Source organism: Oncorhynchus nerka, linkage group LG14 (assembly GCF_034236695.1).
Source record: "Oncorhynchus nerka isolate Pitt River linkage group LG14, Oner_Uvic_2.0, whole genome shotgun sequence".
Classification (NCBI taxonomy): Eukaryota; Metazoa; Chordata; class Actinopteri; order Salmoniformes; family Salmonidae; genus Oncorhynchus; species Oncorhynchus nerka.
Genome location: NC_088409.1, coordinates 34,150,837 through 34,163,690, shown reverse-complemented (window position 1 = coordinate 34,163,690; position 12,854 = coordinate 34,150,837). Strand labels below are relative to the sequence as shown.

At 42.7% G+C, this 12,854-nt stretch overlaps 1 protein-coding gene across 1 annotated transcript in view; it reads left to right on the top strand.

Annotated features, from left to right (window-relative positions):
* Positions 1–12,361, top strand: part of LOC115140911 (LIM domain-containing protein 1-like) — a 34,515-nt gene extending 22,154 nt beyond the window's left edge. The window contains exons 3-8 of the mRNA XM_065028012.1: positions 1,515–1,582; positions 2,271–2,333; positions 3,093–3,223; positions 5,967–6,018; positions 9,604–9,672; positions 10,649–12,361. Of these exons, the coding sequence (XP_064884084.1) occupies positions 1,515–1,582; positions 2,271–2,333; positions 3,093–3,223; positions 5,967–6,018; positions 9,604–9,672; positions 10,649–10,792 (527 nt within the window). The 3' untranslated portion in view covers positions 10,793–12,361. The remainder of the gene's footprint in view (positions 1–1,514; positions 1,583–2,270; positions 2,334–3,092; positions 3,224–5,966; positions 6,019–9,603; positions 9,673–10,648) is intronic.
* Positions 12,362–12,854: the final 493 nt, after the last annotated feature.

Genomic DNA, 12,854 nt, shown 5'->3' with positions numbered 1-12,854 from the left:
TGTCCGTAAGAGGATCAAACCCTTTCAGATGGCTGCTGTGGGCTTTCAGGAGCTCTACTGTGATTTAGTGTCTATTGTTGTTACCCCTGAGAGGGGCCCATATGGCACTTATTTCCATCAGTGGAATGTCTCAGGGGTCACTAGGGTCATGTTCAGTAGGGGAGAAAACATTTTGAACTCAGGAGAAACGGGGAGGTACTACCTGAACTTCAGTGTTCTTATTGGCCAAAACTACCTGAACTGTCCAATAAGAACACACATGTCCGTTTTCCATTGCAAAAGGTTTCGCTACGGTGTGCCCTAGCTGTTTGTCTGAACTCTGCTGCCCCCTCAATGCCATGATCAGGTCACCACTGGTATCATTGCAACCGGTGCTCTGCTCTTCTCTCCATCCCAGGCCTGTTGTGTTAAGACCCCCATTCCCTCAGCCAGCCATCTCTGACAATGAGACCTCTGAATAAAACATGTTAGTTCCTAATCACTTGGTGATTATTTTAGCACCATCGCTCTACTCGCCTTCCTCCATTTTTGATTAGTCTAACGTGTGTAGCTAATAGCTCTGTGGCAGCCAGGAGATGAAGAAAGCTCCCATTCACTAGTGTTAACCCTCCTCCCTCGTCCCTCCTTCACCTCCTCCCTGAAAATGTGTGGAATGTTTCCCCTTCCTGTGGGATGGGCTGTAGGAATGGAGGGAGGGGAGAAGAGAAGGGGGTTTATTATGAAGGAGAGGAGGAGAGGGGGATTCAGACGGACAGGATGTGCTCTCGGTGTGTGGAGTGATCTATTAGAGAACAGACAGAAAGCAGGAAAGAAGAGGGAAAGAAGAAGAGCTAGCGCTGCCTCTGGGCCTGAGGCCTGGGTCTCTCTCAATCTCTCTCTCTGTCTCTCTCTCTCTCTTTGCCACGTGAAGCAAACCATTAGAGAACTCTGTTTTAATCAGTTACGCTCTGTTTAGTCATTGTATTCAATCACACCATTTTCTCCTCATGTGCTAGTGATTGTCTCAGCGAGGTCCCAGGTGTGTTCCCAGTAGTTCCCAGTGCAGCAGAAAGCTGTCCAACCAGGCCCGTCTCTCTCCGAAGCAGATTAAATCAAGAGGCTGCTACAGTATTAGACTCTGTGTTTATTTGAGTTGGTGTCTGGGAATTAGCCAGACTTAATGGATTCTGTCTGACGTTCTGGAGCCTTTGAGCTGAAATAAGTTACCACAGCGCTTCTGGGCATTCTTCTGGTGTGACTTAGGGGAGATGTATAGGGCTCATTAGCCTGGTCCCAGATCAGTTTGTGCTGTCAAATAGATCTGAGACCATGCTAGGATTTCATATGGAGTTCACACATCTCTCCGAATACTCCCAGATGCCTCCTGTGTGATCTGCTGCAATTTAGTAAAAGTAATGTTTGGTCTAATTATGGTCAGACAAATGGGTCTCATGGTTGGGCCCAGCCCAAACTGTTCAGTGTTGTTTCAGTTAAGTTTATACTCTAAAAGCCCATCTCTCTGTTCTTCGTCCCAGGCAGAAGGCTACGGGGGAAAGCATTTTACTACGTCGGTGGGAAGGTGTTCTGTGAAGAGGACTTCCTGGTAAGTAGTCCGTCTGGATACTGTATCTAGAACCCTGCATAGTTTAGCAGTATGTGAATAGAGTATTATCTATATTTCTCACAGCAGATATGTGTCTTCCGCCGTGTGCTACTGTGACTACATGTGACCGGGACCTGTGGACTCCAGATTATAGTTTAAATTTGATTTCTTCACCTCGTGGCCCAGGTTCAAGTTTTTAAGAGATTCTGGATCAGTTTACTCCTGTAGGGGCATTAGGGAGGGGGGGGGGGGGGTCGGGTAACTGGAGCTAGTACTTATCCATGTTTTAGAGGCATACACCCCTGGGCTTTGCACAATGACACCTTGTATAAAGAAGAACGAGCAGGAGGACCCATGTTTAACTCAGCTGTCCTGTCACAACAACACACTCCATTACATTACAGTTTGTCTGTTACTAGTCGATTCAATCAGTTGTCCTACTGTCTCTGTGCTGCTAATGAGTCTAACTTATCTCGCCTGGTATTAGAGGATTATTTCTGGACATGGTTGTGTTTATCCCTAATTAAACATTAAGTTGATGTGGGAGAATTCCCCCATGTATCATATGAGGTGGACTGGGCTCATATGAGAAGAAGACTAGGAGTCAGTCTAAGATGCCAGCAGTTTCCTATGAGATGATGTAGCAGCCGTAACCTCACTGTCCTCCCCTCTCCTCTGCCTGTTCCAGTATTCTGGATTCCAGCAGTCTGCAGACAAGTGTAACGCATGCGGACATCTGATCATGGATATGGTGAGTGTGAGTGAGTGAGTGAGTGAGTGAGTGAGTGAGTGAGTGAGTGAGTGAGTGAGTGAGTGAGTGAGTGAGTGAGTGAGTGAGTGAGTGAGTGAGTGAGTGAGTGAGTGAGTGAGTGAGTGAGTGAGTGAGTGAGTGAGTGAGTGAGTGAGTGAGTGAGTGAGTGTGCCCTCCATCAGTGTGTTGAGCAGTAGAAACATGGAGTCACTCCTCCTGCAGAGAACTTCCTGTGCGCACATCTGGAGAAAGCTTAGGAGGAAGTGGTGGTTTGAGGACACGTGCACACACACACACACACACACACACACACACTAGGGTAAAACCAGGACACAAAGAGAGAATGTAAAACCCAAGTCCGGTAGTCATCACCAGGTGTTGTAACACATTAAGGATTTACCATGACATGGCTTTACACATGTTAACCATACAGAGCTGTAGCAGGGGGGGACATATCTGTTTTCCTATTATCACTGTCTCTCTCTCCAACACACTGCTTCCCTCAGCTAGTAACTCACTGTAAGACAGTCAACTCTATGCTCCGGGGATGAGCATTGAAATTCTCTCTCTCTCTTTCACTCTCCTTCTCTTGCTCTCTCTATTCCCTTCTCTCTGTCCCTCTCTCCGTCGCCCCTTCTCTCTCTCTCTCTCTCTCTTTCTCTCTCTCTCTCTCTTTCCACCCTCTCTCTTTCTCTCTCCCCTTCTATTTCTCTCTCGCTCCCCTCTCTCTTTCTATCTCTCCCCCCTCCACCTCTATAGATCCTGCAGGCCCTTGGGAAGTCCTACCACCCTGGCTGTTTCCGTTGTGTCATCTGTAACGACAGTCTGGACGGAGTGCCCTTCACTGTGGACACAGAGAACAAGATTTACTGTGTCAAAGACTACCACAGGTACGTGGGTACAGCCGTTATGAACACTGCAAAACATAAACATATAAGTTTAACTGGCGCTAGCAATACGGCCAGAAGTCATGTTGCTATAACAGAAGTCAGCGGCAGTTCCAGCAGGATCAGGTTTTTGCCACGTGGAGAGGAAGGGGGAGAGAGATGTTAGGTAGGAAGGGATGAGTCTCCTGTGGATGAGCAAAGGGAGTAGCAGCATGGGGTCACCTCAGCTAAGCACAACAAACACACTGAATCAGGAATCTGGTCACAATGGAATCCACAGCAGCCGGCCAGGCCTGACCAGGGCAACAACCCACTATACTGACAGAACCATGGAGAAAGTAAGAGCCATGGGCCTTATGTTAGAGCAATCAGAGCTCACTGTACTGAAGCCACCAGATGTCTTTTCCCGCCTATTCATGATTAATCGTCACTAGCATTCATTCACTAGCATACTGTTGCTTTGATTAAAGGGATAGTTCCCCCAAATTACAAAATGACACATTGGTTTCTTTAACCTATAGGCAGTCTATTGACAAGGTATGACATCAATCAGTGCTCAAACCCTCTTAGGCCTCACTCCCCCCTATCTGAGATATCTACTGCTGCCTTCATCGTCCACATACAACACCCGTTCTGCCAGTCACATTCTGTTGAAGGTCCCCAAAGCACACACATCCCTGGGTCGCTCCTCTTTTCAGTTCGCTGTAGCTAGCGACTGGAACGAGCTGCAACAAACACTCAAACTGGGCAGTTTTATCTCAATCTCTTCATTCAAAGACTCAATCATGGACACTCTTACTGACAGTTGTGGCTGTTTTGCGTGATGTATTGTTGTTTCTACCTTCTTGCCCTTTGTGCTGTTGTCTGTGCCCAATAATGTGTGTACCATGTTTTATGCTGCTACCATGTTGTGTTGGTACCATGTTGTTGTTATGTTTTTTTGCTACCATGCTGTGTTGTCATGCGTTGCTTCCTTGCTATGTTGTTGTCTTAGGTCTCTCTTTATGTAGTGTTGTGTTGTCCCTCTTGTTGTGATGTGTGTCAAGCCCCCGTCCCCGCAGGAGGCCTTTTGCCTTTTGGTAGGACTTCATTGTAAATAAGAATTTGTTCTTAACTGACTTGCAGATTTAAATAAAGGTTAAATAAAAATGCTTTGGTTTAGTTTCCCTGTCACTGTTTCCACTTGCTAACAGTTTAGCATTTCTGGCACCAATCCCATTGAAGTCATGAAACCGATATTAGCATTTTTCGTGCATCATGTCCAAATCATAATTTGGCTCCCGAGTGGCACAGCGGTCTAAGGCACTGCATCTCAGTGCTAGAGGCATCACTACAGATCCTGGTTCGATTCCAGGCTGATCACAATCGGCTGTGATTGGGAGTCCCATAAGGCGAAGCACAATTGGCCCAGCGTCATCCGGGTTTGGCCGGGGTAGGCCGTCATAGTAAATAAGAATTTGTTCTTAACTGACTTGCCTAGTTAAATAAAGGTTAAATAAAATTTAAAAATGTAATAAAAAAATATTGTGAAGCTTAACATTTACATTTTTAGCGACTTACAAGTGAAATGTGGTTTAAGTGCCTTGCTCAAGGTCACATCACCAGATTTTTCACCTAGTCAGCTCGGGGATTCGAACCAGCATTCTCAACAAAGTCACTTATAGATGCTTTGAACACGATATGACAAAAATGCTAATATTGGTCCCATGACTTGATTTGTGACACAAATGCTAAAACGTTAGCATGTGGAAACAGTGCCAAAGAAACTAAAGAAAAGCATGGATTGCTGTTATACCTTGTCCATAGACTGCTTACAGGATAAGGAAACCATGTGTACTTTTGTAATTTGGCTGAACTATCCCTTTAACGCAATTCAAGTCAGTGGTGTTACTCTGGGCTATTAACACAATAATACTCTTGTAAATATTGCGCAGAGTGCAGGAAAAACAGGAATTTAATACGGATAACCACCTATTACGCATATATCTAGGACAAGAAATGTGTGTGGTTTCTCAATCAGACCTAGTCATGCCCACTACACTGAGAGGGCCTTTGTTTTACAGACTCAGACATTCAGGTGTCAGCCAGCTGCACACAGTTTGTGTGTGTGGGGAAAGAATTAATGTATTTTTCTGGATTGGTTGAATCAGACCTGGAGATTCACCACCTCTCCTTAGCAGTCTCAACGCTCTCATGCACACACACACTGAAGGGGAGAGAGGGGGAAAGGAGGAGAGAAGGGGGAAAGGAGGAGAGAAGGGGTAAAGGAGGAGAGAAGGGGTAAAGGAGGAGAGAAGGGGTAAAGGAGGAGAGAATGGGCAAAGGAGGAGAGAAGGGGTAAAGGAGGAGAGAATGGGCAAAGGAGGAGAGAATGGGCAAAGGAGGAGAGAATGGGCAAAGGAGGAGAGAAGGGGTAAAGGAGGAGAGAATGGGCAAAGGAGGAGAGAATGGGCAAAGGAGGAGAGAATGGGCAAAGGAGGAGAGAATGGGCAAAGGAGGAGACAATGGGCAAAGGAGGAGAGAATGGGCAAAGGAGGAGAGAATGGGCAACGGGGGAACTGGTGAAAGAGAGGAAGTGTTAGAAGTATTAACCTGAAGAAAGAGTAACAGATACAAGTGCTGTATCTATGTCAAGCCTGGTGGTCTTTCTGTAGGGAACCAGTATAAACCAGACATATATTTTCAGTCTGAAACTGTTATTATTTCTACCAATTCATGTATCTTCTTTGTTCTCTCGTTTTCTCAGGGTCTTGGCCCCCAAATGTGCAGCATGTAACCAGCCCATTCTGCCTTCAGAGGTAAGCTCTCTTTGAACACAACATCTTCAAGTAATAGCCTAAGGACTTACATGTATACAGCCATAAAATAGGTGTTTTTCTGATCATCTGCATGTCATGTATGACAAAATACCAAATTGATCGGTTTACTACTAGTATAATGAACAGGGCCTGGAATGGTTCCTGTCTGCAAAGTGATTTCAACAGGAAGAACTCCTGTCCGTAGTAATGATGAATGATAATCAAAATGTTCAGGCATATATTATGGTTTACGATGCAAACACTTCCACTCCCATCCCATGTCAATATAGACAGTCACATTGCAACCCCTGACCTGATTCCCTCAGGGTAAAGATTGATAACCAACCCCAGTGTTGAACCTGAGACAGGAGCCAGATGTGAGGAGAGAGTTCCTCTGGCATAGCAAACGATTAAGTGTCCTACTGAGGCAGTAGCAAACGATCAAGAATCCTACTGAGGCAGTAGGAAACGATCAAGTATGCTATTATCCTAGGTCAGGCTCTAGTGCAAGAGAAGGAGGAGGAAGGGGTGTGCTGTGTTTTAACATGTTGCATATGAGCAGGTATCCCTTTAAGCAACTGTTTGGATGTAGAGGGACTTGAAAGGGATCTCAGGCATGATGATCAGCTTTCCCTCTTTAATCATTTGGAACTCGTCTCTGAAGTCTCACTCTCTCCTGAGCCAAGCAAGCTGCAGTCAGGATTCAGGAAGACATCAATTTTCACAGCTATTTACTAATTCTAAGGTCTGGGCTGTAACAATAAACCAACCTGATAACAGACCTGGGAACATCTCTTGTTGTAATGGTAGCCATAGTTACACGCAGGTCAGCAGACCCCCCCCCCCCAAACATTTTATTTATTTAGTGCTTGATTGAGCTGGCGCAATGGAACCAATGGAAAAGTCCCAAAAGAGCAAACCCAGAGGATCTGGCACTCCATTCAGGCTCAATCGAACTATTAATGTATCTGAAAGAGCGCTATTTGAACCAGAGGCCCTACTAGGACACCATCCACTGAGGTGTAGATTCAGGGCTGGGCTTCTATTGGAGACCTCTGTGTGTAGGCCTACGTGGGGTGGTTTTGGGAGGGGTGTTGTTTGCCTATTTTGGTGTGTGGTTCAGATGCAGGCACTGCAGCCTACGCCCCACCCAGTGCATGACTGTTACCCTAAACGTTATCCCTCCCTCTTAAAAAATGTCCAAAATTAGAGATGACTCGACAGGAATGTTGCCCCTCCTCAATGAGGCTATGAGGGTAGAATTCAGAATAGGTGGGCAGTTTGTGTTGGACGTGCATGTACTTTGTCATGAAAAAGGCCAGATAAATTCATGCCTACTAGCAGGTGGTTTGTAGAAGGGACCACAGTGCAGTACAAGGGGGAGAGTTTATAATAGCTTTTATTTAATGTGCGTAACTGGTTTTAAATTAGTTGATAGCTGAAAATCTTCCATGTACCCTCCTGCTGAGTGTGTCTGGCTGATATAGAATATAAGATGTCAGTTAGCTGAATAGTTAATTATATTATAATGTCAGTTCTGACAAGCCTTACTTTATTATCACATAACAATGGTATGTAACCAAATGTCCATGATGAATAGCTTGTGTGATGACGGTAATAATTGGTGAAAGTCTGATAAATATGGAACATTCCAGCTATAGTACCTGCCCTCTGAAGCTGTAGTAGGCTGAACCCAGACTGTCTGTCAGAAGCTAACTGTTCGTTAGCCATATGTTGTGTAGAAATGTGTTCTTTGGCCAACACCAGAATTCTGGACAGTACTGTGAACCTTCACCTGAGAAAACAGCCAGGTGTCAAAGACACATATGATGTCTTTGACACCTGGCTGTTTTCTCAGGTGAAGGTTCACAGTATTGTCCAGAATTCTGGTGTTGGCCAAAGAACACATTTCTACACAACTACCTTCTTGCCAATTTTGGCCTATTTTTAGGCCTATTTCAAATGTTGTAGTTTGTAAAGGTTGGAAGTAAAAGGACACATATGGATGTCAGAACAAAGCCTAAGTAGCTTGCCTGCTGGTTGATATGTCAGCAGTAATTAGTTTACTGTACCTGTTAGCAATCACGGCTAACTGTAGCTGAAAAAGAATCAGGCTCAATGAAAAAGCAATGGACAGAGGCCTATAAGACAAAGGGATATTTTTATCCATGGATGCTCAGCATGTAAAAACAAATGTACTGTTGGCTATCTAAGGATCTCAACAGTCTTCTCTGAAGGTGGAGAGCTCATGTTAGTGGTGGTCAATCCATCATTTGAGTGTTGACTTCTGTCATTGTTGTGATTATGTCACTGATGGATTCCATCATTTTGGTGTTGTGACATCATAATACATGCTATTAGAGGCATAAAATTACATCTAGGTTGTTATCAATAAAACGTCACAATAAGGCAAGGACGGTAGCCCCACGATATCTCTCAATATTGGCCACCATTAATTGGATAATTGAATTATAAGTGAACTACATCTGATTAGTTTGAGTGGTTTAGGTTCACTTCACCATCCTTTGTGGGCTCTGCCTGTCAAGCAGCAGAAGGGCGCATTTGCCGATGTAAGCCCATTGTTAGCTGATAATGGCTTACTTTGTAAGCTACCGGTAGAAACTTTGTACCGTTGGCTAAACGTAGTGCTAAGTAGACCTTATGTACTTTTGTCTCCAACCAACGTAGGCCTACCGCGTGAAGTTAGCTAACATGAACTCTTTTCAACAGCTAGCTACATGCCAAATGGATCGGCTACCCTCACGAATCTGAAAATACATGATCAATAGATGTTTACTGATCATGACAAGCATGCAGTTACTTGCTGTATAACTCTGATGACAGAGCTAAATGTGGAGTAATCTGAACGGTGTAGTTCTGACTATGCTCTTCAAGGTGATGGTATTAAAACCAAATAGTTATAACATTTAACAACCCCTTAAAAGAAGCATGTAGTTGTCAATGGTTTTAGTGGAGCTGGGGGTCTCCTTACCCCCCAGCAGGCAAATCGAACGTTCGGCACCTTATTGTAACGTTTTGTTGATAACGACCTATAGAATCCCATTTGAATAGGATCTCTTTGGTTACAGGACTCTGATTGGCTGATGCATTTCCCACTGTCACCTGCACCTGCAGAAGATGAAAAGTGCACTGAATTGAATGCACTCTGTTACTGCCAACATCTACTTACGGTTTTGTCCATAAACCAACAGACAAAACAACTTTGCTGATAACTACTGATAAAAAATGTACATACTATGACTGTGATAAGTGGTTGTCCCAGCCATAGAATCATTTAATTGGATCACTATGGTCTCAACTATCTTAAGATGCACTAACTGTCAATCGCTCTGGATGAGAGAGGCTGCTAAATGTCTACATTTTTTATATATAATTTTAAAACTCCACTGAACAGAGCCACCTGTCACATATTTCTCCACACCTGACATTGGCCGCAGGAAAAAATTGAGAGTTGTCCGGGCCATGCATGCCATGTTTAACTGTTTTAAATGAACGGATCCAGCCTATACTGATAGCTACTCTGGTTCAGTGGACACTGAAAAGGCTGTCTGTTTGTCTCCACAGGGCTCTGATGAAACCATCCGAGTGGTATCCATGGATAAAGACTACCACGTGGAGTGCTATCACTGTGAAGTGGGTAAACATTAAGATACAAATTCCCTTTTCTATTTCCTTGTTGTTTTCCCTATATCCTTGTAGAGACTAGATGTTCTGTGTTGTTGGTGACCATACTAAATGTTAAAGCTGTCATCTTAGTAAGTATATCCACTATAAAATACCTCGTTATTTCTCCACATGAATGTGCTTAAATGCCAGGGGGTAGATCCTATACCATATGTCAGCCTTCTCATCATATCAAGAACTCCATATTTCAGTCATCATTTAGTCTTTTAAAATAAACGTTAGAGAGATTCTGGAAAGCTATTTACTGCACACAGATCATAGACAAGGTGGTCCCAGTGCTTAATTACAGTCTTGGTACTAATTGCGAGCTAGAAAGAGGAGCTCAAGCACATGTTCATTTGCTTCGCTCGTCAACACTGTCTGATGATTCTCCTCAAGTGCCTCTTCTCCAGACTCCCGCCTCAACAGCATTTGATTGACTTATGGAGTTCAGAGAGCACTTGAAAACAAACACCAGTAAGCCGAGTGGAGACGAGAGCTTTTGTGGATCTCTCTCTCTGAATAGCTCCACTGTGGAAGCTAGTTAAACAATTAATAGGAGTGGAAAGAGGACAAGAGGACATCCAATGTCCTTCTCATACAGTGTTTAGTCTGTCAAGCCTGCTGGGCAATTCAAGAGGATTCAAGAATACCTTCAAGTTCTTTCGCCTTTGACAAGGTCTGTTCTTCTCAAATATGTTTACATTGGAGGAGAGAATGGCCCACAATTCACCGTGCTGGTATAGATAGCTATGCCTCTGGAATATAGACAAATGTGTATTTTAAACCAGCGTTTTTACTGCATATTTTGCAGTTAAGATCCCATAGAATCAGATAGATGTAGATGGAATCACAATCACCTTTTGGGGTAATGTTCAAGTGTTATTCGATTTATTTTATAGGCTTTTCCCTTTTATCTTCCTCATCCCTCTGTGTTGGTCTGTAGGACTGTCAGATGGAGCTGAACGACGAGGAGGGGCACCGCTGCTACCCGCTGGACGGCCACCTCCTCTGCCACACCTGCCACCTGAAGCACATCGAGCCGGGCTGCGCCTCGCCCACCGCTGCCTCCTACCAGCACCAGTTCTAGTTTTAGGATCTAGTGCATGGTGCCACCAGGTGGCCCTCTGAACTAACTGCCAATAACCAACCACAACCAATCTGCCCAAAAAAATCTGTCTATAATGGTTTGAATGATAATGTATGCCTTTACTGTACATCTCTGATGTAAGTTAGGCCTCTGTTAGGGTTAATTGTGCGATTGGTTGATTGATTGTGTGTGTGCATGTGTGGGAGTGTGCTTGGAAATGAGATTGACCTGTTATTATTTTTTTATGAAAAAATCTATTTCTCTATCGAAGATATTGTTTATTAGTTGTAAAGTGTTGAACTTTCATCTGACACAAATGTTAATACTCTGGAAATATTTTTTAAATATATATATATATATTTAAATACCAATGCCAAAGCACAGTTGTATTTTAATGACTGATACCAAAACAATTAAGCATGGAATTATAACAATACAATTTATAGTCTCAATTAGGTGCATTGTGTGTAAATAAATATGCATTTCATGTGCTTGTGTAAATATCCTGATCTTCATTTTCCCCTTTGTGTGCCACCAATTTCAGTTGCTCAGTTTGAATCAATGTGTTTGTAGATACTGATACAGTAGAAATAGTTTGCATAGCTGAATAGAGCAATTGCCCAGTTTTGTTGTATGTCTCCGTGTGTGAAATTGCCCAGTTTTGTTGTATGTCTCCGTGTGTGAAATTGCCCAGTTTTGTTGTATGTCTCCGTGTGTGAAATTGCCCAGTTTTGTTGTATGTCTCCGTGTGTGAAATTGCCCAGTTTTGTTGTATGTCTCCGTGTGTGAAATTGCCCAGTTTTGTTGTATGTCTCCGTGTGTGAAATTGCCCAGTTTTGTTGTATGTCTCCGTGTGTGAAATTGCCCAGTTTTGTTGTATGTCTCCGTGTGTGGGTTATGAAGGTGTGTTTCCATTACATTTTATACTAGAAATACCTTCATTACTCATTTTAACTAATATGCAGGCAGTGTCTAGAAAGTCAAAGTTAGCAATTTAATACACAAACTGTACATGGTCCTGTATTATTCCATGTCAATGGGACTCATGTTGTATTAGTATAACATTTCTATTGTTAAATGAACCCTGGATGTTCTGTTCCCAACACTGATACTGGGCTAATATTCCCACTGTCCTCTGTCACACACCACTCATAGAATAGAATTTCTATTAGATTATTAACCCAAATATGGCAGTTATGTCTGGGTCAACAATGTTTCCAAAATCCCTGCACACAATTACCACCTAAGAAAATAGATAACTAGGTTTATTCTATTCCAATAAACCCCTGAATTCAATATCTATGAACAACCCCTGATAACCCATTTTGGTTTGTAGTGACAAAAAAAGTGACTCTAAATTATTAAGTTTCAGTAGGCTTAGTCTATCATATTTCATGATTTATTATATTTATCCTTGTTTGAAAAAAAATCCCATGGTCATTAATCATATGTTCAAAGTATGTGACGTATGTGAAGTATTCCAGTCGTTTACTGTATTTAAAAAATGATTTGAGAGATGTCCATATCAAATATTTAATAAAAATAAATGCATTGTAATAGATTGTCAAAGTGTCTGTCTCTTCTTCATGAACAAGTAGCCTGTATACAACGAAAGCTTTTGCACAGCTGTGGTGGGTATATATTTACACAGGTATTTAGGATAATCCAAATAAATGCAGCCTTAAAGGGCCAATCAGCAGTTGCAGCGACAAAACAAAGCGGCCCCCACCACTGTTTCAGTAAAAAATTGAGGGATTGGGCTGGAGAAATGTAATCCCTCTCATATTCATAGACATGGCTATGGATGCTAAATTTGTTTTTATTAACATTTACTTTGTTTTTAAAAACATTGAGTAAAACAAGCTTATATTTTTGGTTCTGATGGGTACGACAGTTATATAAATTGATTGATTCTCATTGATTCTTGAGGAATATAAATTATATTCTTCAAGAATCACTGGGTACAGAGCATTAATGTATGGATATATCAACTGCTGATTGTCCCTTTGAGGCTATTAGGACACACAAAAACATATAGAATACAAAAAGTTTGATCAACCTT